We start from the raw sequence: 27,255 nt of genomic DNA, 5'->3' as shown, positions 1-27,255 counted from the left end.
TGCTGCTGCTTCTTAGGGTTTTGGCTTCTCGGCCGGGATCTGCAGGTTGGCTCTGTTTTTCAGTGGCTTTGACACGTCAGCAATTTGTTACATCTCCCCTTCTTGAAAGAGAGTAATCGTCCGCGATTACAGCATATCTGCAAAACAACTCAAGTTAGCTCAAAAATTTCCGAGGGACAATCAATTTGCTCTTTTTATTAAGGAGTTAGCTTATCCTTTCGACTGTTTAGATCAAAGAGTTAGCTTCTCCTTTCTGCTCTTTTGATCAAGGAGTTAGCTTCTCCTTTCGGCTGATTAGATCAAAGAGTTAGCTTCTCCTTTCGGCTGTTTAGATCAAGGAGTTAGCTTCTCCTTTCGGCTGTTTTGATCAAGGAGTTAGCTTCTCCTTTCTGCTCTTTTGATCAAGGAGTTAGCTTCTCCTTTCGTCCAGATCGGAACTCTTGATAGTCCGGCGTAGTAAAATTAGCCATCACACCCAGACCGTATTGATCTTCCACGGGTGTCTTGATGCACTAAAATTACATACCCAGGCAATCTCATCCATTTAGGAATATTTAGTAATTAGCACATCACAATGCAACACAAATGCTTACATATGCATGTTACAAGACATAGAAACATAAAGCCGCCGATGAGCACTCCTCCCGCATAACCTAACAAGGTCTGGGCCGGGAGATATTCAACGACTCCCTCATCACTCCTCCCGCATAACCTAAAAGGTCAGGGCCGGGAGATATAGAGGCCTTTTACAACCAAACGCTCCCCATATCGCAGCCTGCGACGTTTGGAGGTGCTGAGGTAACCACTGCTCAGACTTCTTAATACTTCTCCGCATAACCATCCAGGTCCGGGCCGGGAGTCACAACAACAATTATTTTACAAGCATACAACGAAACGCTCCCAAGGCATCGGCCTGCGTCATTCCGAGGTTCAAACAATACCAAAACAGTATTTCTCACTTCTCCACCCGGGAGTAAAATCACCAATCATTGAAACCAGTATCAAACCAGAGTCAAACAATTCAAATCGGCACCAAAACAGGCTCAAAACAGACACCATCCATTTCAAACAAATTCCAAACAAGGTCACCAAACAAGATCAAACAGAACTCAAAACTTTAAAAAAGCAATCTCAACATCAGTCGAGCTCGAAAAGTCGACTGACTTTCCATCTTGAAACCTACACCAAAAATTAGGGTTAGGTTCCTTCCATGAGGTCGTAGCCGAGCACAGCAAGGTCCGTCAGCTCTTGGACAAACAGTGTAGCTTTGGCGGCAATGGTAGTCCCAAGATAGCAATTGCACTAAACCTCCAAGGTCATCTGCTCGTGAAGAGACATCTACTAAGAGATGTCGAGAAGTTTCAAGATATAATCTGCTAGGGTTTCCATGGCAAGCATTTTAGAATAACCCACTCTGCCAGAAGTTGCACTCTGAAGGAAGATGTGAGAAACCATATAACTGCGGGCAAAAATTTTCTTGAAAGCTTTCCAAGTACTCGGAGTATGCTGCTTGGTAGCTATCAACATCTGCATGGCCCTGCCTCTGAGAAAAACAGTGACTCCAAACAAATCGTGGATCCTTCTTTTGCAAGTGATCTTAATGGCTTATGTCCTGTTAGACATGAGCGGTGAAGACGGGAGCGCGCCCGATGCGCGATGAAGTAAGGGTGGGAGTGGCTAATAAGTCTCTTGCTTACCCTGTCTGCTCTTTCGTAGGACCGGTATGCTTTCAGAAAAGCACACGCCTGATGCTCTGATACCACTGTCACAAGACGAGCACCACGTGCCAATAGAAAAGAACAGACTGAACAGACTTTTCGCACTTCAATAACAACTGAAATGAGAGAGAGGAACGACACGTGACATGGAGTGGCGGAATTCCACCCCAGAGAGTATTGGCCCCCAACCTTGGCGTCCCTTTCGGTATTTCTTTATATTGCTGTTGATTCGCAAAGTACAATAGCCAAGGAGCACCTCCTCTGCAATCTGCGCGCTGAAGAGTGCTAGAGAGGGCCCCCAAGGCTCATATTTAAAGGCCCAAATCCTAAAAGCATCAAATATGAAAAGCTGCCCCCGAAAAATCACTTTCCTAAAATTTTGGGATTTCCCTAAAAATCCGTCGCGAATTCTGGAACGTCCGTACAAGTGCCACGTCATCATATTTTGATGTGCAAAGTCTTTTGAGTGTGTTCTGCTTTATTTTTAAAGCCTTTATGTCACTTAGGCCCCATCAGACGGGGTCCTGTAAGTTGGTGGGAACTCTTCTTTAAAAATAGGCCACTCGTCAAGACTTTGTAAGTCTGTTGCTGCTTCTTCTTAGGGTTTTGGCTTCTCGGCCGGGATCTACAGGTTGGCTCTGTTCTTCAATGGCTTTGACACGTCAACAATTTGTTACACGCAACCATAGAGCGAAGGGGTGTGACCAGTCGTCGAAGGAGTGTGGCTTTTGGCGAAGAGGTATGTCTCTTGAGCGAAGAGTCGTGACCACCCAAGCGTCGGGGTTCTCCTTGGCATGGCACATTGCGTATATGCAACTCGGAGTAGATATAATACTGTAACATAGTCACAATCGTGACATTCCCTCCCATTTAAAATGAGAGCCTCGATTAAAGAAATGACTTTTGATGTTGATAGAACTCTGAAAAAGCATTGAATCTCCGAAAATATTCACTCTTTGAGTTATCTGAAACCTTTGTCTTGAACTTTTGCTTCTTGCGAAACCTTTTTGCTTTGATTGCTAATTGCATCGTTCAAAGACATTTTAGAGGAACCTGGCTTAATCAGGTTGACTCCAACAAGAGATTGATCTTCAAAATCCTTCATGCGATATAAGATTTCTGGTTTAAGATCTTCCGATAACTGCAAAACATTTGGTGAAGAGGAAATCTTCCTTCTCAAGGCACTCTTCAGATAGGATAACTTCAACTTTGTGAATCACTGGAGAGGATTTTAGATTGAGACTGCAATGATCTTCCAATAATGAATCCCAAAACTCTTCAGAATCATCTTCAAAAACTGTAACTTCATGACTTGCAATTGGCATATCATCATCCAACAAAGAATCAAAGAAAGCATAGTCGTCTTCAGACTCGAAATCTGCAACTATGTCCTTATCTTTGTCTGGTAACGAAGTATCACTTCAGAAAACTTCTTCATCAATAATAATTTCTACATCTGCATCGAAGATCATATTCGTTTCATAATCCAGTGTATCATGCTGTTTGACTTGTACACGTGAGGCTTGAATCACTCGTTCCGCAGGATAAAGCCCGTGTAAAATCAATTCACGTCCATCTTTGAACAAATTGATAGTATGTCCTCGAAAGTTAATTACGAGATCGTACTGGAATAACCAATGCTGACCAAGAATCATGTCCTAATAACATAAAGGCATGAATTCGAAATCCAATTGATCTGCATAAGTTTGAATCCGGAACTGCAACTATCGAACTGTCTGATCACAAGTCACAATTGATCCATTTGCTAATTCTACATCATATAAGTGAGATGTCTTCTGAGTTGGTAAGCCAAGCTGTTGAACTATCTAAGTGCTGACAAAATTATTCGAGCATCCACTGTCCACCAAAACCTTGATGGATCGACCATTGAGAGTTCCAAGAAGGCTCAGAACTTGCTTTGAAAGAGGCTCCAAAACTGAAGAATTGCACTGAGCATGCTTCATAAGAATCGTCGTATCCTCTGAGACATGAATTGTATTGACCACTGATTTCCCCAGATACAGAGGAAGTCGACTGATCTCTATTCGAATCCATAAGTGTCGCGAGAAAAGGATCGAATTTCCCGATAGAAGAGAAATCGGTCGTGCGCTCTGATACCACTGTAACAAACTTGGACACTCCAAGTAAAGATTCTACCGCGACACAACAGAGATTCACTTCAAAACAGTTCACAGTTCACAATTGATTCGACACGGCCCGGCGGAGTTCCGTGCCTAGAGATATTGGCCCCAAAGACTAGCGCCCCTCTCGGTAATTCTTTTGTATTTATCTGCAACTCAAAGTACAAGGAGTGGGAGGGGTCTCACTCTCAAACTCTGCGTCCAGATGCTCTGAGAAGTGGGAGCCCTACCACCTATTTATTGGTTTACAAGGGATGCCAAAAGCAAAGCCCCAAAAGCTACCATATTTTAAAAGCATTAAAAATAAAGCAATTTGACTCAAAAGCTGCCAAAAATTAGCCACGCAATTTCAGCCTGCTTTTTTTTTGTAAATCTGCCGTACAGTCCAGCACAAAAAGCGTCGTAAATCGCGGAAGTCCGTACAGTGTACCACGTCAGCAGCTTAGCATGAAATCTGAAAATCTACCGTATTGCCACGTCAGCATTTCTGTCGTACTGCCACGTGCCACTGTCTGCTTTTTCTGGGACTGTATGGTGCATCTGGGCATGCCACGTCACTGATTTGTGACACAAAAGACTGAATGTGTGTTTGACTGATGGAATGAATGCCTGAAAACTGAGTACAATAGGCTTCTTATATAGAGGACGAAGAGACACAAATGAAAAGACGCATCTCATGGTGAAGAGACGCGACTTTAGACCTAAAGACACATCCTTTCAGCAAAGAGCTGCACCCATTGGACGAAGAGTCACAACCGTAGAGCGAAGGGGTGTGTCCAGTCGTCGAAGGAGTGTGGCTTTTGGCGAAGAGGTATGTCTCTTAAGCAAAGAGTCGTGACCATCCAAGCGTAGGGGTTCTCCTTGGCATGGCACTTTGCATATCTGCAACTAGGAGTAGATGTAATACTGTAACATAGTCACAATCGTAACACCCATACCACAGCCTGCGTCATTTGGAGGTGCTAAGAGTAACCACTACTCAGACTTCTTAATACTCCCCCTGTTAATAACCACAAGGGTCCCGGCCATGAGTTAAAACAGCACTTTTCAATCATTCAATACTCCCCCTGCAAATAATCACAAGGGTCCGGGCCATGAGTATGAACAAGCACTCTCAAAAAATTATATACCTTTGTGTGGGCCCATATGATATGATATGATACTTGTAAAAAAAATAAAATGAAAAACCCAACGTATTTTATTTTGATCCTCAAAAAATACGTCTAGTACGTGTATTAAACGCCCCGTATAAAACTTCTCGTCTGGTACCTCAGCCGCAATGGTAAAATCACCAATCATTGAAACGAGCATTAAAACCAGAGTCAAACAATTAAAATCGGCACCAGGATAAGTTCAAAACAGATACCATCCATTTCAAACAAATTCCAAACAAGATCACCAAAAAAGTTCTCAAACAGAACTCAAACTTAAAAAGCAATCTCGATATCAGTCGAGTTCGAAAAGTCGACTGACTTTCCATCCTAAAACCTGCACCAAAAAAATTAGGGTTAGGTTCCTTCCATAAGGTCATAGATGATCGCACCATGGTCCATAAGCTCTTGGACAGACAGTGTTCCTATGGCCGTGATGGTAGTCCCAAGACATAGCAGTCACACTGGACCTCCGAGGTTATCAACAAGAGACACCTGCTGAGAGATGTCTAGAAATTTCAAGTTATGATCTGCTAGGGTTTCCATGGCCAGCATTTCAAGATACCCCACTATGCTAGAAGTTGCACTCCGAAGGAAGATATATAACTTCGAGCAAAAAATTTCTTGAAAGCTTGCCAAGTCCTTGGAGTGTGCGGCTTGGTAGCTATATACATCAACATCTGCATCGCACTGCTTTTGAGAAAAACAGTGGCTCGAAACAAATCTTGGACCCTTCTCTTGCAAGTGATCTTTTTGGCTTATGCCCTGTAAGACATGAGCAATGAAGACGGGACGCGTCCGATGCGCGATGAAGTAAGGGTGGGAGTGTAGCACTTCAATAACAACGGAACTGAAAAAAAGAGAGAGCACACGCGACACGGAGTGGCGGAATTCCACCCCAGAGAGTATTGGCCCCAAACCTTGGCGCCCCTTTCGGTATTATTTTATATTGCATCAACACAATACAAGCCGGTACTCCATGCTCTGCACCTTCTCCCAGAAAAGTGTCAAAGAATGAGCCCTAGCCTCATATTCAAAGGCCCTAGGCCCAAAAGCAGTTTCCATGAAAAGCCTTAAACTCAAAAGCAATTGGTCCAACAAGCATCTGGCCCCAAAAGCAGTTTGCATGAAAAGCCTTTAACTCAAAAGCAATTGGTCAAAAAAGCATCTGGCCCCAAAAGCAGTTTCCATGAAAAGCCTTAAACTCAAAAGCAATTGGTCCAAAAAGCATCTGGCCCCAAAAGCAGCCAATGCAATTTACGGAAATTCGTACAATATGCCACGTTAGCAAGCCAGAGCGAAATCCGAAAATCCGTACAATCTACCACGTCAGCAAGCCAGTGTGAATTGCGAAAATCCGTACAATCTGCCACGTCAACAAGCCAGCGTGAATTGCAGAAATCCATACATCTACTGCTTCTGCTTCTTCACTTAGGGTGTCACGTTTGTGACTTAGTTACATTACATACTTACTCATTGATGCAGATACGCGAAGTGCCATGCCAAGCAAAACCCCTACGCTTGGATGGTCACGACCCTTCGCACGTGCCTCTTGGCCAAAAGCCACACTCCTTCGACGACTGGTCACACCCCTTCGCTCTACGGGTGCGACTCTTCGCCCAATGGTTGCAGCTCTTCGCCGGAAGGATGTGTCTTTACGTCTAAAGTCATGTCTCTTCACCAGGAGACATGTCTTTTCATTTGTGTCTCTTCGTCTCCTATATAAGGAGCCTATTGTACTCAGTTTCAAGTAGTCATCAATCAAACACAGAGTCTTCTGAGTCTTGTTTCTGAGTTCAGTTCAAGTTTCTTAAGTCTTAATCATGAGTTTAAGTACTTAATTAAGGATTAGCACCTAAGTCTTAATCATGAGTTTAAGTACTTAATTAAGGATTAGCACCTAGAATCCTTACAATGGTATCATAGCAAATTTTTTCCCTGGACCCGAAGGTTGTGAGCCTCTCACCCTCGCCGCTACCCTCTGCCCCCCTTCCCGGAGTTGTATGGAAGCAGAAGAAAGATGGAATTCAACTTCTTCGTTGATGGTATGAGGTAACATGAATTTATCTGTTCCAATTACATAAAATAAAAGACAGAGGAGCTGTGTGTGTGTGCGGCGCACCCGAAAAGCTCGCACCCCTTCGTCGGATTACACCTCGTTGCGCCTGTGTGCTCGCACCCTTTCCTATGAAAGGATGCTGGACTGCTGAATCAGTGGGCTGAATTGTGCCTTTTTCCTCAGCTAAGAATCCCTCGCATGGTGGTACTCGTGCCTTTCCTTCTTGCGCACACCCGTTCCCCAGGCACCCCTTGGCGTACCCTCTTTCATGCTGAAGCGCTGGCTGTACTCCATGCTGGCTGCAACCTTTCGTGAGTTTTTTTTTAACGCTACCAGACAGCCAGAGTCCCAGTGCATGGGTTTTTATTAAAGCCAACTCATAAGCCGGCGCAATATTTATTAAACCCACTGAGGGCGCCCAAGTTGGCCGGGCACTCCTATTAATAAAAGGGACATTTGAATGTTATACCAGCCAGCGGTAAAATAAACATGAAGTGCAGCAAAAATAATTTACACTCCTCTCCCCTGCGAGTAGCCATGACTCTTCGCCTGTGAGCACCCCTTCGTTGGCATCTCTTGCTTGCAAAATCGTCACCTCGCGTGCCCTTTTGGAAACGCTGGCTGCCTTTTCATGTTGCGCAGCACCCTTTCGAGGGAAATTCTTAAGTGAGGCAATTTTCAGCGCTGCATAATCAACCAGTGATATTTTTTTTTAAGTGGCCAACCTACAAGTTGGTTTGGCCGCCCAACTTATTAACCTCAGTTAACCTAAGTGGACACCCCCTTGGTGAAAGTTTTAAAAAAAAAAGAAAAAAAAAGGGAGAACAAGTACCGATGCGTATACTCCAGCGTTTCAACTTTCTGGACGTCACTATCTCACAGAGAGCCAGCGCTGGCAGTTCTAGCCCCTTGCACCTTCATTCTCACGCAAGAACTGCCAACGAACACCAGTGGACCGCTTTCCCATACATCTCGTACATAGACGAGATTATCGAAGCAATCTTGGCGACATACCCTCTCCCGACACCCGAAATAATCGTCATTCTCGATACTCCTAAGCCGAAACCCGTTCCAGACGCAATTTTCACTCTCGAAGTATCCGTTCTTAAGCTTATTCGGCAAAAAAGTTACTTTCGCTAAATAGTCGACATGGCCGAATCACAAGGTAGCGACGACAATATTTTACCCGAGGATCCAAAAGCAGTTTTCAAAAAGCAGATGGAAGTAATTTCAACAAGCCTCGCATCGATTCACACTCGCTTGGATCAGATGCAAATACAAACCTCTTCTCGAAGTCACCCAACTGCTTCTCGGACAATACATGCATCTTCTTCCGACGCTTTAGTGGTCAACCAGAAAGAACCACTCAAACATTTGCCTTCGGAACCGAAATTTTCTCACCCAAAGCATGGTTTCTCAGAGACAATAAGACACGCTCTCGAAGTATCCGTTCTTAAGCTTATTCGGCAAAAAAGTTACTTTCGCTAAATAGTCGACATGGCCGAATCACAAGGTAGCGACGACAATATTTTACCCGAGGATCCAAAAGCAGTTTTCAAAAAGCAGATGGAAGCAATTTCAACAAGCCTCGCATCGATTCACACTCGCTTGGATCAGATGCAAATACAAACCTCTTCTCGAAGTCACCCAACTGCTTCTCGGACAATACATGCATCTTCTTCCGACGCTTCAGTGGTCGACCAGAAAGAACCACTCAAACATAAGCCTTCGGAACTGAAATTTTCTCACCCAAAGCATGGTTTCTCAGAGACAATAAGACACAAAGTACCTTCGTGCGAGCAACAAAAGTCTCAGCATGCATATTCTTGGAAATGTCACAGTTCTCAGCAACCAACTTCTTATTCGAATCATCAGCAACAAAAGCAGCAATATAAAGCTTCCAATAGATCATCAGCAATATCAAGATGGGCTTACTTAGTGGCACATATACCCGACTATAACAAACTGCTAACGTGTCAAAGCCTAGAGAATGGAGCCAACTTATAGATGCCGATCGAGGGGCCTAAACCCTAAGAAGAACAAGTAACAGAAGAAGTGTCACAAAGTGATGACGTGGTTGCCCGAGAGCAGAAACCATAACCCTAATTTCTACCAGAAACCCTAATTCTGAAAACCCTAACCCTAAAACCTGCAAACCCTAATTAAAAAACCCTAACCCTAACCCTAAGGGCGGATTCCCATGATTTACGCTAGCTAATGACGTGACAGGCTGTACGGATTTCCGTGATTTACGCTGGCAGCTTTTGGCATTGCTTTTTGGACCAGATGCTTTTAAGTTTGAAGGCTTTTCACTGTAATTGCTTTTTAGGCCAAGGGCATTTAAATATGAGGTTAGGGCTCATTCTCTGGCATGCTTCCTGGAGAAGGTGCAGAGTCTGGAGTACCTGCTTGTACTCTGTTGATGCAATATAAAGAAATACTGAAAGGGACGCCAAGGTTTGGGGCCAATACTCTCTGGGGTTGAATTCCGCCGCTCCGTGTCTCGTGTCGTCTCTCTCTTTCAGTTCAGATGTTATTGAAGTGCTAAAAGTCTGTTCAGTCTGTTCTTTTCTATTGGCACGTGGTGCCCGCCTTGAGACACCGACCCTAGTCGAGTACTCGGTCGTGAATGCTGCGACGCTGGACAAGTTCCCCCTCGCGAGCCATGCCCTGCATTTAAGTTTTTCTTATCTGATGGTGGTAAAGTTGAAGATTTATTGATCCTTTCCTTGTGCAAGAGGATCCTTCAGAGGTCTAAGAGGCAACATCTTCCTCAACCTCCCCCTTGTCAGTTGGAAGCTTTAATACCCGCTGAGAAAGCTGAAGATTCAGAAGATTCCAGTTCCTATGTGACAACCAACAAGCACGTAACCCCTTCATTGGCCATGATCCAAGCAGGAAAATTTGCCTCGTCACCGCCCTTGAAGAATACAGTCTTTGTCTCTAAACAGATATCAGATGCTATGGTGAATGATAATTTTTAAACTTGAAGATTCTAGTCCTTACCATAAGCGGTGCAAAGGATAAAGCGGATACAGAATCTTACAGCATGACTTCAATCGCTGCAAATGAATCTTTGGACACAACTTGGTCTATTGATAAACCTTTACAGTGGATATACCTTCAAACACTACTCTGTCTCAGTCTACAATAACCCTTCAGGAGGATTTTACTGTTTCAGACAAACCAATAAAATACCTTATAGATTTCCAACCTATGGTCATCACTCAACAGAAAACTCAAGTGAGTTTACCAATAATTTCACTCGAAGCAGATACAAATTCAATATTTTATTGGACAAAGCTCGAAGTTACAAATGACTTTGACAAAGGCACTTATCAAGTTGCAGATATGATCAATTTTCAGTTTGGCAAAATAGTCATGGTCAATAACAGTGCCATGACATGGGACTTAACAGATAGAGCTTTGGATGCAAAAGCACAACAACAATACATTTCCTTCTCCCGGAGTTTCTTCAACTACCTTGGGTTTTATTTAAAGAGGGAGGGAATGTCACGTTTGTGACTTAGTTACATTACATACTTACTCATTGATGCAGATATGCGAAGTGCCATGCCAAGCAAAACCCCTACGCTTGGATGGTCACGACCCTTCGCCCAAGAGACGTGCCTCTTCGCCAAAAGCCACACTCCTTCGACGACTGGTCACACCTCTTCGCTCTACGGGTGCGACTCTTCGCCCAATGGTTGCAGCTCTTCGCCGAAAGGATGTGTCTTTACGTCTAAAGTCATGTCTCTTCACCAGGAGACATGTCTTTTCATTTATGTCTCTTCGTCTCCTATATAAGGAGCCTATTGTACTCAGTTTCAAGTAGTCATCAATCAAACACAGAGTCTTCTGAGTCTTGTTTCTGAGTTCGGTTCAAGTTTCTTAAGTCTTAATCATGAGTTTAAGTACTTAATTAAGGATTAGCACCTAGAATCCTTACATAGGATTTAGGCCCATGGCCGTGTCACAAACTGCTAACGTGTCAAAGTCCTGAAGAATGGAGCCAGCTTACAGATGCCGACCGAGAGACCTAAACCCTAGAAGAAGCAGAAGCAACAGAAGAAGAAAGCAACAGATTTCCGCCGACCTACTGACGTGGCAGATTGTACGGATTTCACGTTGAACTGATGACGTGGCAAACTGTACGGATACCCGCATTTTGCGCTGACTACTGATGTGGCAGTTGTACGGAATTCCGGATTTTACGCTGGCAGCTTTTGAGCATTGCTTTTATGCCAGAAGCTTTTGAGTTTGAAGGCTTTTCATGTAAACTGCTTTTGGGGCCTAGGGCCTTTAAATATGAGGCTGGGGCTCATTCTTTAGCATGCTTCTTGGAGAAGGTGCAAAGTCTGGAGTACCAGCTTGTACTGTGTTGATGCAAAATATAAAGAAACACCGAAAGGGGCGCCAAGGTTTGGGGCCAATACTCTCTGGGGTGGAATTCCGCCACTCCGTGTCGCGTGTCGTCTCTCTCTCTCTCTTAGTTCAGTTGTTATTGAAGTGCTAAAAATTTGTTCAGTGTGTTCTTTTCTATTGGCACGTGGTGCCCGTCTTGTGACAGGCCGAGATCTGCAAGTCGGCTCCGTTCTTCAGTGGCTTGACACGTCAGAAATTTGTGATAGCCTTGGGCGCCTAGAAAGGGCAGAGAGAACCTGGAGGTTGGAAGGGCACGAGCCGTGCCGCAAAGACCAAGCAGTAGCCAACGTTTTCTCTCATCAGAACCCCAACGTTTTTGCAAATCTTCAGCAACTTTTTGCAAACTCAGCCTTTATCTTCAACGATCTCATTACACAATAGCAGATTGCCATCGTTTGTAGTTTTCAGCCCAAATCTGCCAGCATTTTCAGAAATCAGCCCTTAGTTATCTCGCCGATTTCCCTCCATCGCAATAGTTGCCCTAACACTCAGTTTTCAGCCTGAAGACAGCCAGCGTTTTGGCATATCCCGCCTTGGACAATCAGCGTTTGCATTTCTAGCCTCGCATGCATTGGCGATTGCAGGGCAGGCCGTAGAACCGCCACAGTTGCAGATCCACCTCATTAGCATGACCACGTTGTCGACCTCCCCGTCCTCGACATAGAACCTCGTCGCCGACTTTCCTGTCTCCGACATAGAACCAGCATGATCTCGTCGTCAACCTCCACATCTTCGACATAGTACCCATTAGCATCAGCATCATTATAGTAGCTTTTGTGCAAGAATAAATAAAGTACTTGCTATAGCAACAGAGCAAGGGGGCCCTTGAGGGTTAAGACCCGGCATCCCTATGTAGTCTCTTCTCTCTCTCTCTTGTCTCTCTTTTCTTTCAGCTCAGTTCAGTTCTTTCAAGTGAAGTAAAGTGTCCCTTGTGTTTGTGCGGAGTACTAGATCCGATCTAAATCCCACTTCCATTGCACCTGACATCAAGAATTTTATCTCCTTTATGTGGACAAACATAGAAGTTCTGGAAACATTTGAAACATCTGACTTCTTGTTGTAGAGTTTCTCGTTGGCGGGTAGTAAGTTGAGGTCATGCAAGTGGAGTAAAAGTGTCCTTGGAATTAAACCGTTGTGGTCGACGATTTGAAACTTTTGATTCTTCTGTATGATTCCTAAGGGCATAAATGTTGTCGGCTTGTTGAAGAAACAACAATGCTTTCTTCCGATCTTTTACTCTCGAAAAAGTGGAAAGTGTACTAAAGATCCACCATCTTTGAAGCCCTTAGGTTGAGGAATTGTAGGTACAGGTGGTGGATGATAGGGATACGCATACGGGTTCCAACTGTGAAACACAAGAGATGGTGGCAAAGGTGGTACAAAATCAAGTGTTGCCCCCGTTTGGAATAGAAGCATCTGCAAAAAGTCACGAAGAATCTCTTATGTTGTCACATGCAAGCGTGTAAAAGATGCGGGCATTACAAGCAGTAGCATAAAATTCGGAAACTATCAAAATTTGCAGAATAAGCAAATTTTGTCGAGGATGCTTTAAAAGTATCTCGTGAAGCTCGTCAACAAGAAACTACAAATACTCATCAGAATCCAAAAAGAGGCCATCTTGTTTGTTCCAGAAGGACTAGTTCGCTGGTCAAAATAGCAAACCATTGAAACCATTTTGTCGAGGATACTTTAAAAGTATGTCGTGACGTTCGTTAACAAGAAACTACAAATACTCATTAGAATCCAAAAACGCCATCTTGTTTGTTCCATAAGGACTAGTTTGCTGGGATAAATAGCAAACCATTGAAGCTTTGACAAACTCCAGACCACATGCCAAATATCAGATAAAACTGGAGCAGACTTTTAGCACTTTAACACCATTGAAATCAAGAGTTCCACCCCAAATGCAGTGGCCCCAAAACCTTAACTCTCCTTCTGGTATTTCTTTTATAGTCATAGAATGCAACTACCAAAGAAGCACACTATAAAATCTGCTACCACATCAGCTCCCTTATGAAGGCCCTTGGCCGAAAAGCATCAAATAAAAAAAGCTAGAGTTGAGTTCTAAAAGCAGCTGCTAAACACTAGTGTCCAAAAGCTCTTCAAACTTGAGTCAGATCTGCAACTCATCACCCGGAATTCACGCCGCATTTTACGAGATCCGCATGAGTAGTCCATACGGTAGTGCCACCTCGATACTTCTCTCTCTTCTGTTGAGGCGCCACGCCATCACTTTTGTGACACCCAGTGAGGGTAAAAAGTAACGTGGACTACTGTAGGAGGAAAGAGGAAGAGGGAGAGATTATCCACCAAAGCCTTCGAAAGATAGGCACCTTCAAAGTTCAAACTGCTGTCAAGAAGAAAACCACCCAAAAAGGTATGGAGGATAGCTAAGGAGCCCTAGACAGCATTAAAAGACGTGCTGAGAGGCAATGACAACACATGAGGGTGAGGATGCGAGAGAGGAGGCTAAAGAGGATGACCAAAACTGCTGTCACGATAAGGTTTCCCATCCAGAAGGAAGAAAAAAACACCACCAATGAAGTGCATGACGGAATCAAGGAGACTACGGTTCAACCACCAGGTAAATACTAAAAAGCATCACCGCAAGAGGGAGCCAGCAAAGTCAGCATCCAAAGCCAGCAAAGCAAAGAGGATGAAGAAAAAAACCACCAATAGAGTGCCATGAAGGAAATCGAAGAGGCTGCTGTAGCAGATTCTTCTTCTTCTTCTTCTTTTAATTGCTATTATTTGAAAACCTTGGAGGTGCTCAAAACGAACCGGTCCTCAGGGAACTACAAAGCTATAGTACAACTAGTCTCGTAAGCCATGAGCATGACTGTAAGCACAAAAACTGTTGGAACTATTACAATTGAGCTATGTGTCACCTTGCCTGTGCTCAAATGCATTTATAAACGAGCCCTCTCTTCAAAAAACCATTATTCACGTCAAGTGTAAATGATGGCTTTCCATGGCAAAGGAAGTGCTTGTGAAACCATCAGCCTACCTAAGAATCTTCAAACGAACAAGCCATGCCAAAGCCAAAGCACGGTGAAACAATAAGGACTTGAACGAATCCTTCAGTTACAGACAATGGGACTTAACAATGGCCTCACAGTAGAGCTGAACCGTCTGGTTGTCTAGACAACTTACACGTTGGCACTCCTGGATAAGCAATGGCATCCTGCTACTATTACAGCTCAAGCTGACCGGTACTTGAAGAAGTTACCCACACGATCGTGCAAGGCATTCATCCTGCACAGTACAAGCTGAATGCATGTACCCAAGAATTAGAAAGGAGAGGGATGCTGACCTCTGCTTAAGAATGCCGCGGAAGCCGCGAGCCGAGTTGGAATAGCAGGTGATGCCAGCTTGGTCCTCTGCCACCATCTCGGAGGGTTCCCAATTCGCTCCCGACCAGAAGAACGCACCAAGCGCAGGTTGCCTGCGTACGTGGTTCCTAAAACCCTTTGAAAGAGAGTTGCATGTGATGTGCCATAGTTTCATTCTTCATCATCACTTTTAAATCGTATGTCTAGTCTTGCTTGGTGGACATTGCTATAGAACATAACAATCAAGTATCTATGAGAAAAGAAAAGAAAAGAAGTGTGTATCTATTTGATATATAGATATGATGGTCGACATCGGGCATGTACTATTGAGAAAAACATGTAGCTAAATTAAACTCAAGCAAGCTCAGAAATTACAAGAAGAATCAACAAACTATGAAAATTAAATTGCAGTACAAACGACTTGATAATCGTGCACGAGCGTCGTCCAATTGCGAAGGACAATGCTTGTGTCAAGCTACATAAAACGAATGCAATTAGTTAAAACATTTCGTGTTGCAATGAAGCGTCATCGAGTGAAAATGCTAATTATATAGTGCACGTCATGCAAAAATGTCATACAAAAGTACGATGGAGAGTTGGCATTGTGGTCTCTCCAAAAATTATAAAAAACGGAAGCCATATTGCCATTCTCCGTAGCATTTATGTGTTGTGCCAAGCAAACACATAGGCATAGGAATTGGATAAAGATAACGGACCTTGCATTGTTGTCGAGCTAGAGTTGTGCTTGTGCAATCGAAACGTCTATTGTTGTGAATATATGTGTCTAGCAAAAAAACGCATGCAAGAGCTTGGATGGCCATTCGGTCACCCATTCCACTTTTCTCGTCATTGCCTCCAATTTTGCATGGCAAAACTGGTGAAAGTCCTCATTGATCTTTATTAATTGGTCTCTGTTGCAGTTCTCCAAAGCTTGCAGTACATAGCAGGCTCTCAAAAAACAGCTTGTTAATTTTGTAGCTCACGTGCACCTCACCCCCATAGCTTTATGTGTCAAATTGATATTTGCTTATCATGCTTGTTGTTATCTCATGCTTGTGAGTTGTGGGGGAGAATCAGTAGTTGCTCGTCGGATCAAGTTGAAATATGTCATGCTTTTAACTGGAAGCTGGGGGAGACATTGAAATGATAATTGCAGGTGGCCAAACAAGGATAAATTTGTTTAGATACCAACGTTAGGGTTTCAGGGAGTACGAGTGGTGCATATCGTTTATAGCAGCACTGAGAAGAAGCGTTCTGAAAATAGTTTATAGCAACACTGAAAAGTGGAATCCACGGCTGCGTAAGGAAAAGCTTCTCATTCTTTGGAACGAGGTCCTGATCAAATATGCCAGATCAAAAGATCTTCAATGTCCATCCTCCATGGTAATAGAAGCGGGATACCTGCAACTCGAAGGCGTTGGCACCTCCTAGCATATCACGCGATAGCATCCCTACAGAGGTAATCCCACTGCTTTCGTGTGAGAGAGAGAGAGAGAGAGAGAGAGAGAGAGAAACTTTTGTCACTTGCCATGGGTGCTGGCGCAGATGCTAATTGGCCAATTAATGGCCGTTGACGAGCAAGATGGAGAACCCTCAATGGTGTTGACCATGAGTGTGTCAGTGCTTTCATGTGAAGGACCCAGAAAATGTTCGGATACTGCTTTGCCATGGCCCTGCCGATCAAAATCAAGTTTGTCAAAATCCATCTCAATATCATCCTTATTGTCCAAGGCATTTAAACTGGTCCTTTTATTGCATGTAAAGAACCCACTTCATCGCCATGTGAAGACCCGATAAAAACATCAGATATAGCTTTTTCAACTCTGACAAAGGTCTCACGACACCCAATAGTACCAGCTTGATAAAAGGTAAGTTTGTTGCTAGAATCGACATTCATCGGGGATAAATCTTGGGAGATAACAGTAGAAGCATTCATTGGCCATTCATGAAACTTGTTCTTGAAACGTCTCCTTTGCTTTTCTTTTCCCTTCAGATTTGCCTTTGCGGCAAGGCAATTCAGAAGTAAACACCGAAGTAGTAGTCTACGGCTTCGTAGGATGACAGGAGTTAATGCTGATCTTGCAAACTCATGATCTTGAGTTGGGGTGGTTGTGCTTTCAAAGCCCTTCTGAAATCCTTCAAAAGACGCTAGCATCTAGAGAGCAAGATCTCCTACTTAGCATTGTCGTATTGAGAGACACCACACCACCAGTCCATCCTCGAAACGTTGTTGCAGTAGAACAAGTTCGTCGTCGTTCAGCACAACTACTTCCAATGGACGACCAATCCACCAGAAGAGTAAATGAAATTGGAGATGAGTATAGTTCCAGACAAGTTGTAACGGGAGAAATCCCTTGATGTTGCCATTATGCAGCAAAAAGCCTCCATGAATCTATGGAGCTTGAGAACAATGGATGTTGGATTCCGGCTATGTGCAGACCTTCGGACGAGTTGACGTCGCGTTGCTTCTTGTCGGCCATGATATTAAATTGAAAAGAAAGTGTGAGCTCGTTATTTAAAAGCGTGTAGCATCGTTGCAGAGACTCTTCGTCGTGCGATGTGGATTGTGAGATCAAGGCTCTTGATGGAGATCTCGATTCTATGGTCAGGATTGAGCCAAGTAGATCAATACCCTAGCCGTATTTGAAAAAAGGAGCTATGGCTCACCAAGTAAAGAAAAAAATGTTTATCAAAACTGGTGTTGAAAGATGTTGAAGACAGCATGCTAGACATGGTTTGATGCCCGAAATAGTAGAGAACCTTGCAATCTACGCCTTGTGTGTGGGCTGGAAAAGCTATCGAATGTGCTACAGAGAATCGAGTAAGATTTTTGCCCAATATGTTGCAAAGAATTAGGTAAGATTGCAGGTCCTTGTTTGTATTGGAAGTGTGTAAGCAAAAGTGTTGGTTGCTTAACTAAGTCTCTCGGAACGGTTCTCTCGCACGTTGACGGTTGTACACCAAAAATGGTGCCAATACTGCTTGGCTATTTGATACTACAAGAAATAGAAACTTCAATTCCAAGGTTGAAAATGAGGCCATCCCTACCAATGGGCATAGGCCAATTGTGCTGCCAATTACTTTTGATAAGTGCAATTGGTTGACCTTACTACAGAACACGTGAGGACTTGAGACTAAAAGCAAAAGCAGTCCAAGCCTTGCATATCAACGAGGTAGAGATGCCAAATACTCCTTAGATTTGCAAGAATTTGAACCTTCAGCAGTTTAATAAACAAAAGCTATTGAGTGAAACTTTCATATTTTGAAATCTATAAACTTCAAACCTTCTCAAAGTTATGCTTAGTTATTATGCCAATAACTTCATGGGGGAAAATGTTGGAATTAGGGTTGCAAAGAGACACACACAGCTTGGAGAAGACGAAGGAAGCTCAAGGCACACAATAGAGAGTGTGTTACTTAGTGTGCAATGGAAAGATAGATAGCCCTAGAGTAATGGGCGTATATACAATGCACGGGGGAAAAAACCTCCTAAAGAGGGGAAAAATGCCCCGGCGGTCCTAGTGTGTTCACACACATCACTACCACATGTATATGGTAATAAATCCCCCCTGGAGTGATGCGGTGAACGAGATCTGGCACATGAGTAAAGGGAGGTAACATGCCCTGAGGACATGATCAGTCCACAAAGGGGAGTAAGCCCAAAGCTTTGCGGAAAGCTTCAAGCTTCTCACGAGACAATGCCTTTGTGAAAAGATCTGCAAGGTTGTCCTGTGTTGGCACATAAGCCAAGCTGATCTCTCCTGCTGAGAGCCTCTCCCTGACATAGTGGTAATGCACCTCAATGTGCTTTGTGCGAGCATGAAAAACTGGGTTTCTCGCAACTGCCAATGCGCTCTGACTGTCAGTGTAGATAGTGTTGGCAGTGTCCTGTCCAACACCCAAATCAGTCATAAGACGTCTGAGCCATACACACTCAACCGTAGATGTGAAGACTGCCCTATACTCAGCCTCACAACTCGAAGTGGCCACAGTAGGTTGCTTCTTGCTCAACCATGATATACATGAACTACCAAGCATGAAACAAAAACCACTTGTGGACACTCACGTGTCAAAACAACCAGCCAAATCTGAGGCTGAAAAAGCATGTAAGTCTGGCGGCAATGATCCCCCCTTGGGATAAAACAAGCCAAGGTGTAAAGTGTCACTAAGGTAGCGGAAAATCCTCTTGACAGCCTGTCAATGATTAGACCCTAGGCTATGCATGAATCTGTTGACCTGTGAGACTGCAAACTGAATATTTGGCCCCGTGTTGCATACATAAATGAGGCAGCCAACAACAGTTTGGTAAAGAGTGACATCAACAGGATCACCAGCATCATGTAGACTCAACTTCAACTCTGTTTCCATGGGAGTGGCAATAGGTTTGCAATCCTCAAGTCCAAACTTACATAGCAATGTCTTTATGTAACTTTTCTGACACAAGGCAATACCACCACTGCTTAAACTGTATACCCAAGTAATGATGCAACAGTCCCAAATCTTTCATCTTGAAAGTAGCATTCAAATCAGCCTTAAATTCAGCAATATGCCTCTTATTTGGTCCAGTGATCAGCAAATCATCGACATAAAGAACCACAATGAGAAGTACATCATCCTCGCGCTTTAACATACAATGTGCTTTCTGTTGGACTGTTACAAAAGCCTTGTTTGACCAAATGAGTGTCAACTTTCTCATACCAAGCACGAGGAGATTGCTTCAACCCATACAAAGCCTTCTTACATTTGCACACTTTGTCCTCTTGTCCTTTTATGACAAAACCGCGAGGCTGCGTTACATAAACTTTCTCAAATATGTCACCATTCAAGAAAGCAGTAACAATGTCTGATTGATGTACATCCCAACCAAAATGAGCTGCCAACGCACATAGAAAACGCACAGTAGTCATACGACAAGTAGGAGAAAAAGTCTCTTCATAATCTATGCCTTTTTGTTGTGCATAACCCTTTACAACAAGTCGAGACTTATGGCGATCGATCTCACCATCCGGCTTTCGTTTCAACTTGTAAACCCACTTCGTACCAATGGCCTTTTTGCCAGGAGGCAAATCACATAAAGTCAATGTGTCATTTTCTATAAGTGCATCATATTCTGATTGCATGGTAGCCATCCAATTTTCTGAATTCTGTGCTTCATCAAAAGACAGAGGCTCCTCAACATCATGTAAGCTAGACACAGCCAAAGCATAATAATCTAATGCATAAGATGCATGGTGAGAGCCTGAACGAGTATGACTAGACAAAGGTGCATCCAATTTACTGTCACGCAAAGTGTGCACCAGCCATTTTGGCATACCTCTAGCCTGCTCATTTTCAGCCCTTTCCTCATCAAGTACATCATGTACATCTACATCAGTAATAGGCTGATCTGTAACATTTTCAGAAACCCCCATAGGCTGTACATGTGCCTCATTGGAACTTACATTCGTATTTCCACCACTGAAAAGAGGCAACAAAGTGTCATAAATGTCCTATGAGCTTACATTTCTGTCTCTAGTACATGATAGCAAGGGCTGAACAGAATCTTCCACAAACACTACATCGTGTGAAACCAGAATACGTTTTGTTTGCGGATGATACAACCTGTAACCTTTGCTTTCAGCACTATAACCAACAAAAATACATTTCACATCCTTATCATCCAATTTTTTGTGCTGCACGTGTGGCACAAAAGCATATGCCAAAGAGCCAAAAACACGCATGTGCTCAATAGAAGGCTTTCTATCATGCCATGCTTCATATGGAGTAACAGACTGCAAAGCTTTCATAGGACACCTGTTAAGTACATAAGCGGCACACATGATGGCCTCAAGCCAAAAAGAATGCGGTAAAGCTTGACTTTTGACCATACATCGTGCCATTTCCGTAAGTGACCTATTTTTCCTCTCAGCAACACCATTTTGCTGAGGTGTATAACGCACTGTACATTGGTGTTTTGTCCCACGACTAGCCAGAAATGCATTGAATTCATGAGACATATACTCCCCCCTTCGATCGGAACGGAGGGTGCCCATAGTACATTTCAAGACATTTTCAGCCATAGCCAGAAATTGTTTGAAGCACATAAAAACTTCGGACTTCGCTTTAAGCGGAAATACCCATGCATGCTTGGAGTAATCATCAATGAAAGTCACGAAGTACAGGTAATTGCCCAAGGATGGGGTTTGCATGGGCCCACAAACATCACTATGCACAAGCTGCAATCTGCATGTGGCCCGAACTGAACCATCCTTTGGAAACTTATAACGCTGCATCTTACCCAAAATACAGCCTTCACAAACATGTTTAACAAGTGCTTCAAGAGGCGGCAAAGAAGCAACTATATTAGATTTCTGCAAACGCAGCAAACTGGCAAAATTCAGATGACCAAAACGTGCATGCTAAAGTTTTGCATCTGAAATATCCCTTGAATCTACAACAGCATTTGCAAAATTTTGTCTGCACTTGTCATACAAAGTGAGCTTATACAGCCCACGACACAAAAGGCCAGATGCAACAATTTCATCACCAAAACTGAGATCATGAATTGTACATCTGCCACAAATTTGACTACAAGTCCAAGTCTAGCAAGTGCGGATACAGACAAGAGATTCTTCTTGATCCCCTGGTACATAAAGTGCATCAACAAGTGTGAAGGAACTGCCATTTGCAGCAGTAAGCACAATCTTTCCAACTCCCTGAACCGGATAAGAGGCATTGTTGGCACAAGTGACAGAATTCCCATGAGGGACAGACTCGAGAGAGGTAAACAATTCACGATGTGAGGTAATGTGCTTTGTAGCACCACTATCGAAATACCACACATATGAATCTGCAGTAACTGACAAGTATGCATCATGGACAGCAGGATTGTAAGTGCACTCTGCACTAAAAGCGCATTCTGCATCAACATCAACATCACAGTCTCCTTTCATAGAAGACTCAACAATGGCTGCATTTGTAGTGGAACCAGCATTTGCAGTGGAACCACCCTCTTTCTTCTTAGCCTCTTTGGCCTTCAACTTAGGACACGACTTGATTAAGTGATCATTAGCTTTACAATAATGGAAACGCATCTTCTTTTTGCCCTTATCACCAGAATTGCCAGACGAAGTGCTGCCAACAGAAGCATTAGGAACAGAATTTTTGCCACTCGTAGCAGAACCATCAGAAGTGGCTGCATTACTGTTATCACCCTTTCTTTGAGAAGCAATAAAAGCCTGTTCAACTGCACGCTGCCTAGTCCTGTTTTTTTTGGAAAGTGACTCTTGCAACAACAATGTGCATAATGCATCAAACTTGACAACTTGTGGATTTCCTTGGGTCATAAGTCTCCAAGTACTAGCAAAAGTCTGGTAGGAATCTGGTAAGGCATCAAGAACAGTCTACACAAGGGAACTGTCTGAAATGACTTCACCTGCAGAAATAAGTTGCTCATTGATATCCTTGACACTAGCAAGGAAAGTGTCCATATCATCTTCTCATGCATAATCTTCGACTCCAGCTCTTTACGCAGCAAAGCAATTTTAGCCTCATTGCAGCTTGCATAAAGACCTGTTAGAATATCCCAAGCCTGTTTTGCAGATTTTGCTGAACGGATGTGAGGAACACTGGTGCGCTTCACAGACAACGCAATCAATGCATCAGACTGCGCATCCTTAACATCCCAACGAGCTTGTTCTGCCGTAGGCAAAACAACTCTAACATCAGCAATCCGTGCAGCAAGACCTGCAACATCCTCAACATCGCCTACATCCTCAGAAACAGGACGTACATCAATGCCCTGCACAATGTTCCAGACGCCCTTTGACACAAGAACATGTTGCATCATATAAGCCCACATAGGGTAGTTGTCCCTATCCAACCTGTCCTCAGCAGCAAACATCTTGAACACATATGTGTTGTTATTGTTAGCCATGGTAAATGTTGCACCTGATGTGAAAACAGCCCGAAAATAGGAGAAATGGAGCGGGAACAACACGTGCTATATAGCACAAACTGTAGAAGACTATAAGGCACCTGTTATGCAGAAACGGCACTGACAGAAACTCTGCACAAAATGACGAAATAGCCTGTGCAGTACTGTCTGTAGTGGAAACGGAGGCCGAAATGAGCCCAAATCAAAAATGTGAGCAGACCTAGCTCTACGAGCTATTCCGAAGTATTTGTCGACCTGCGAACGCTTGCCAAAGCTCACTAAAATCGGAGAAAGTGAGCAGGCGTGTACTGAAGCAACTGACGACTAAGCCTGGGAGGTGTTGGAATTAGGGTTGCAGAGAGACACACACAGCTTGGAGAAGACGAAGGAAGCTCAAGGCACACAATAGAGAGTGTGTTACTTAGTGTGCAATGGAAAGATAGATAGCCCTCGAGTAATGGGTGTATATACAATGCACGGGGGAAAAAACCTCCTAAAGAGGGAAAAAATGCCCCTGGCGGTCCTAGTGTGTTCACACACATCACTACACATGTATATGGTAACAGAAAAATGCAAAGCCCAAAACATAGCATTATAATATCATAATGGTCGGTGCTCCTTTGACTATATGGCTAGTGTTTGTTTTCTCGTCATTGCGTTGGGATAGAGCCAAAAAATTATTTGGCTAGTAATCTATTTTATAGGTTGTTCTTTCATCTGTTGACCAATTATAACACATGATTTTGTGAGGGCCAAGTCTAGCTTCATGGCACGGCATCGCGTTCAATTATTGAAAGGCGGCCTTAAGATAAGATATGAGGCAAATAAATCACAATATGCATTTTCATGTATTGGCCAAAGCATTGCACATGTCTAATGAAAATCACATGTACTCTGGAACTATAGTAGGTAAACTAGAAGGGAAAAGAGAAGTAACTTTGGAGATTTACTCTACCCCACATTTGATCTCTCTTGGCTAATTTCAAAATCATAAAAAAGCTTTAAAAGAGAATTTTCTATGCACACATTTAATGAATGAGAAAATCAAGCCAAGTTGAGCAAGAATGAATGCTCTTTAGGTGGCCTATGCACACTCTAAGAAAACCTTTGATTATTCATGCAATTAAGTAGTAAAGAAATCAACTAAAAACAAGACAAACTGAAGAACAATCAAATGAGCAAAGAGCTTAAAAGAGGCTCAATTAACGAGATTATTAGAGAGTACACACACACACACACACTAATCAATTGCTTATCAAGCTTACAATGAGGGTAGTGACTCAATGGCAATCGATGAATGTACCCCACAATTACAAGATGATTAAACATTGGATTAGTGTGTGGATTAGCCAAAGAGAGAGTGATTAGAGAATCTACAAAGGATCTAGTGTGATTAGGAAGTACTAATCACTATAAGTCTTTGATATCACTTGATGGAGCTAGGGTGAGTGTGTGTATATGTTGTGTGTGTGTGTGTGTGTGTGTGTGTGTGTGTTTTGTGCTCTTTTTAGATTTATATACAAAAGAATATAACAATTCAAAAGATAGCTAGCTTTAGACAAAGGACAATGATTAGCACACCAAAAACTATCTTTGATTCATTTTTGTACATCATAGTGAGAATGAGGTATCATTCTAGTGTTTTGTGCATAAGATAGTCAAGAATGACTTATTCTGGAGTGAAAGAGGCCAAGTTCAATAGTGATGCCACAGGAGCTTAGCCAAAAAGATTCTAAGTAAAGATAGAGTCCTCACTTGCATCCATACAAACAAGACAGCATATTATTTAGCCTTGAATACGTATTACAGGTGTCAACAAACCTATCAGTTGTTATCCATGTCCTACTCAAAACCTTTTTAACTTATACCTAACTACTATCCATGTAGTGTTAAATATCAACAAATATCCATTCTCATAACAGTAAGCCACATATGAAAGTGACATGTGTGTGCGCGCGCGCTCGTGCTAGGCACCATACTCAATGAGTCAATAGTAGGCCCATTGAGTATTACTACCTTATCAAGTTGATGAGAATAGAATAGTCAAGTCTGAAGCCAAAGAGTTGTATCATATCAGAAAATCCACGAGTCTCATTAGAGCTTTAAGTGTCAATGTTAACAAAGAGGATTATACTCCAGTTGGAGTTTTAAGGCTTTGTTAGCCAGTAGAGAATAGTATGGATGCTATTCATAGTCAGTCGTAGAAAATTTCCATGCTTCAACCAGTTTCTATGGAAAGTCCTCAAATGAACCGTCCATCCAAGAGTGTTCGTTTATAGGTAAAATGTTCCTGAAATCATAAGAATCAAAATAATCACAAGGGTAAGTGATTTTGGATTAACCTGCAACCTAAAATCAACAGAGTCAAAGACTACAATAGCTATGAGTAGGAATCCAATCTATAGACAAGGAAAGACCACCTAACACATGTCAACCTAATAAGGAATTATATTCAGTGGGTCCATCAAAGACTATAGACAAAAATATCCGAAGCTAGTGTCCTGGTTTCTCAGCTTTTCGGGAGAAACTTGTGTTTAGGACGTGTGTGTTGCTGTATTTAAACTTAGACACAAAAGAACATAACAATTCAAAAGATAGCTAGCTTTAGACAAAGGACAATGATTAGCAAAAAAGCAACTCAGTATTTGATTCATTTGTGTACATCATAGTGAGAATGAGGTATCATTCTCATGTTTTTTACAAAAGATAGTCACAAGAACAACTTATTCTGAAGTGAAAGAGGCTAAGTTCGACAGTGATGGACAACAACTTAGCCAAAAAAATCCTAAGTATAGATAGAGTCCTCACCTGCATCCATACAAAAAAAACAACCTGCATCATGTAGTCAAGTGACATAAGAGAGATGCCATGCAAAGGTAGACACACATCATAATCCAAATCATACCACATCCACAAGCCAATGTTTAGCAAAAAATGAGCCGATTTGATCAATATAAGACAAACCATTACCATGAAATTAGACATAGAAATCACACAAAGTGGACAATTAAAGTATATATATCATGCTCCCACAAATAAAACTTGAAAATTTGATTAGACATTAAAAATAAAATCGTCACAAGGAAAAAGATCCATGGTTGCATGTAGTTCATATACAACACTACCTCAACACTACAACCATTTGACTTGAAGTCCTCAAGGGGAAAAAACTACTCTTTGCAGCCTTTGAAATTTGTAGATCCCTAATATTGTATTTATGGTTTGCATAGAATTGATGTAACAATCAAAATATATGGATTGGGATATCAGTGCTTATAATTACATTTTATTATCAACTTTTACTACAACGTTGAGGGCATAAACGACATCATTTTAAATTTTTGTTATGAGCATCACAAGGTAGACTATTGTCTTGTAAGCATTATATGTCGCACTCTAAAGACCAAGACGCGAGAGTTGTCAAAAGACAACATCCTGATCATGTTGTGTGCAAGGATGCGTGCACCACAAGCATACATGACATCCTCATTATCAAATGAAGACGCATATCCCTACATGCACAATGTTATTTGCATTGTACACACCTTGTCATATAAACTAAAAACACAAAAGACATGAATAATGATCATTAACCCTCCACTAACCATAGGCCAATCTTGATCCATTGGCGTTGGTACATGAGAAAAACGTCAAAAAATATCCTATGTGTCTTTGACACTATCCTCCGAGCCTTTGCTGTAAGCCTATCACACCTCTTGATAATAAGATAAAGGTTCAAAGTCATGTTGTTTGAAGTCTTTAGAGCAACAAATGGCTCTGCTCCATGTCCCCTGATAAGAATGCACCCACAGTCATCATACACAAGCAATGGTGTACAAGAGAAATTCGAATTTGGCTCCCATGTTCACATAGAATTTCTAACAAAGTTAGTTTTCATTTTAAATAAAGTAAGTAGTAGATGAAGTAGTAGAAATCTAAAGTGGCATATAAAACTAAAATGCTATATTGATTATTTTGTTATGAAAATAAACAAGAGATATGCCAGGAACCTAAACAACCAAATATAAAGCATTTTTAAATAAATGTTTTCATTTTTTATGGGAATGGGATCATGCTAGCTAGGGTGGATGAAAGAGAAACATGACGCACACAAGCGAGTGTGTGTGGCTAGATTATCACTCGAGCAAATTAGGTTCCAAGATGAAATAACTTGGACTCATAAACACGATCTTGATTGTTGCTAAGCCATCACAAGCTCACCATAAACAAGAGAGATGTAATGCAAAAATGAGATTAATTTAATGAAATGAGATTTAAGTAGCTCTGCAACCTTGCACCACTGCATGTGGGATAATTCCACCTTTCCTCTCCTTGAATCATACTTTAGTACTCTAGGACAAAGCTCACACTTTATAATCCTCCCCTTGAGGTTTGGACTAGGAAGAAACTGAAGAAACTAACAGCTTTGGCACACTCTAGTCTAGGAGCAAAAAGAACATCTCCAATCCAGGAGACCATCCCCAATCCAGGAGACAAACTATCTTTAATCCAAG

General features: G+C 42.4%; 1 protein-coding gene across 1 annotated transcript in view; it reads right to left on the bottom strand.

Annotated features, from left to right (window-relative positions):
• Window positions 1–15,020, bottom strand: part of LOC147460342 (Pseudouridine synthase family protein) — a 112,527-nt gene extending 97,507 nt beyond the window's left edge. Inside the window, exon 1 of the mRNA XM_086511417.1 lies at window positions 14,808–15,020. Coding sequence (XP_086367543.1) covers window positions 14,808–15,001 — 194 coding nt within the window. The 5' untranslated portion in view covers window positions 15,002–15,020. The remainder of the gene's footprint in view (window positions 1–14,807) is intronic.
• Between the last annotated feature and the right edge of the window lie 12,235 nt (window positions 15,021–27,255).

This window comes from Adiantum capillus-veneris, chromosome 4, assembly GCF_014529385.1.
Source record: "Adiantum capillus-veneris isolate H3 chromosome 4, ASM1452938v2, whole genome shotgun sequence".
Classification (NCBI taxonomy): domain Eukaryota; kingdom Viridiplantae; phylum Streptophyta; class Polypodiopsida; order Polypodiales; family Pteridaceae; genus Adiantum; species Adiantum capillus-veneris.
Note: the sequence above shows the minus strand (reverse complement) of the source record. Positions and strands in the feature narration are given on the sequence as shown.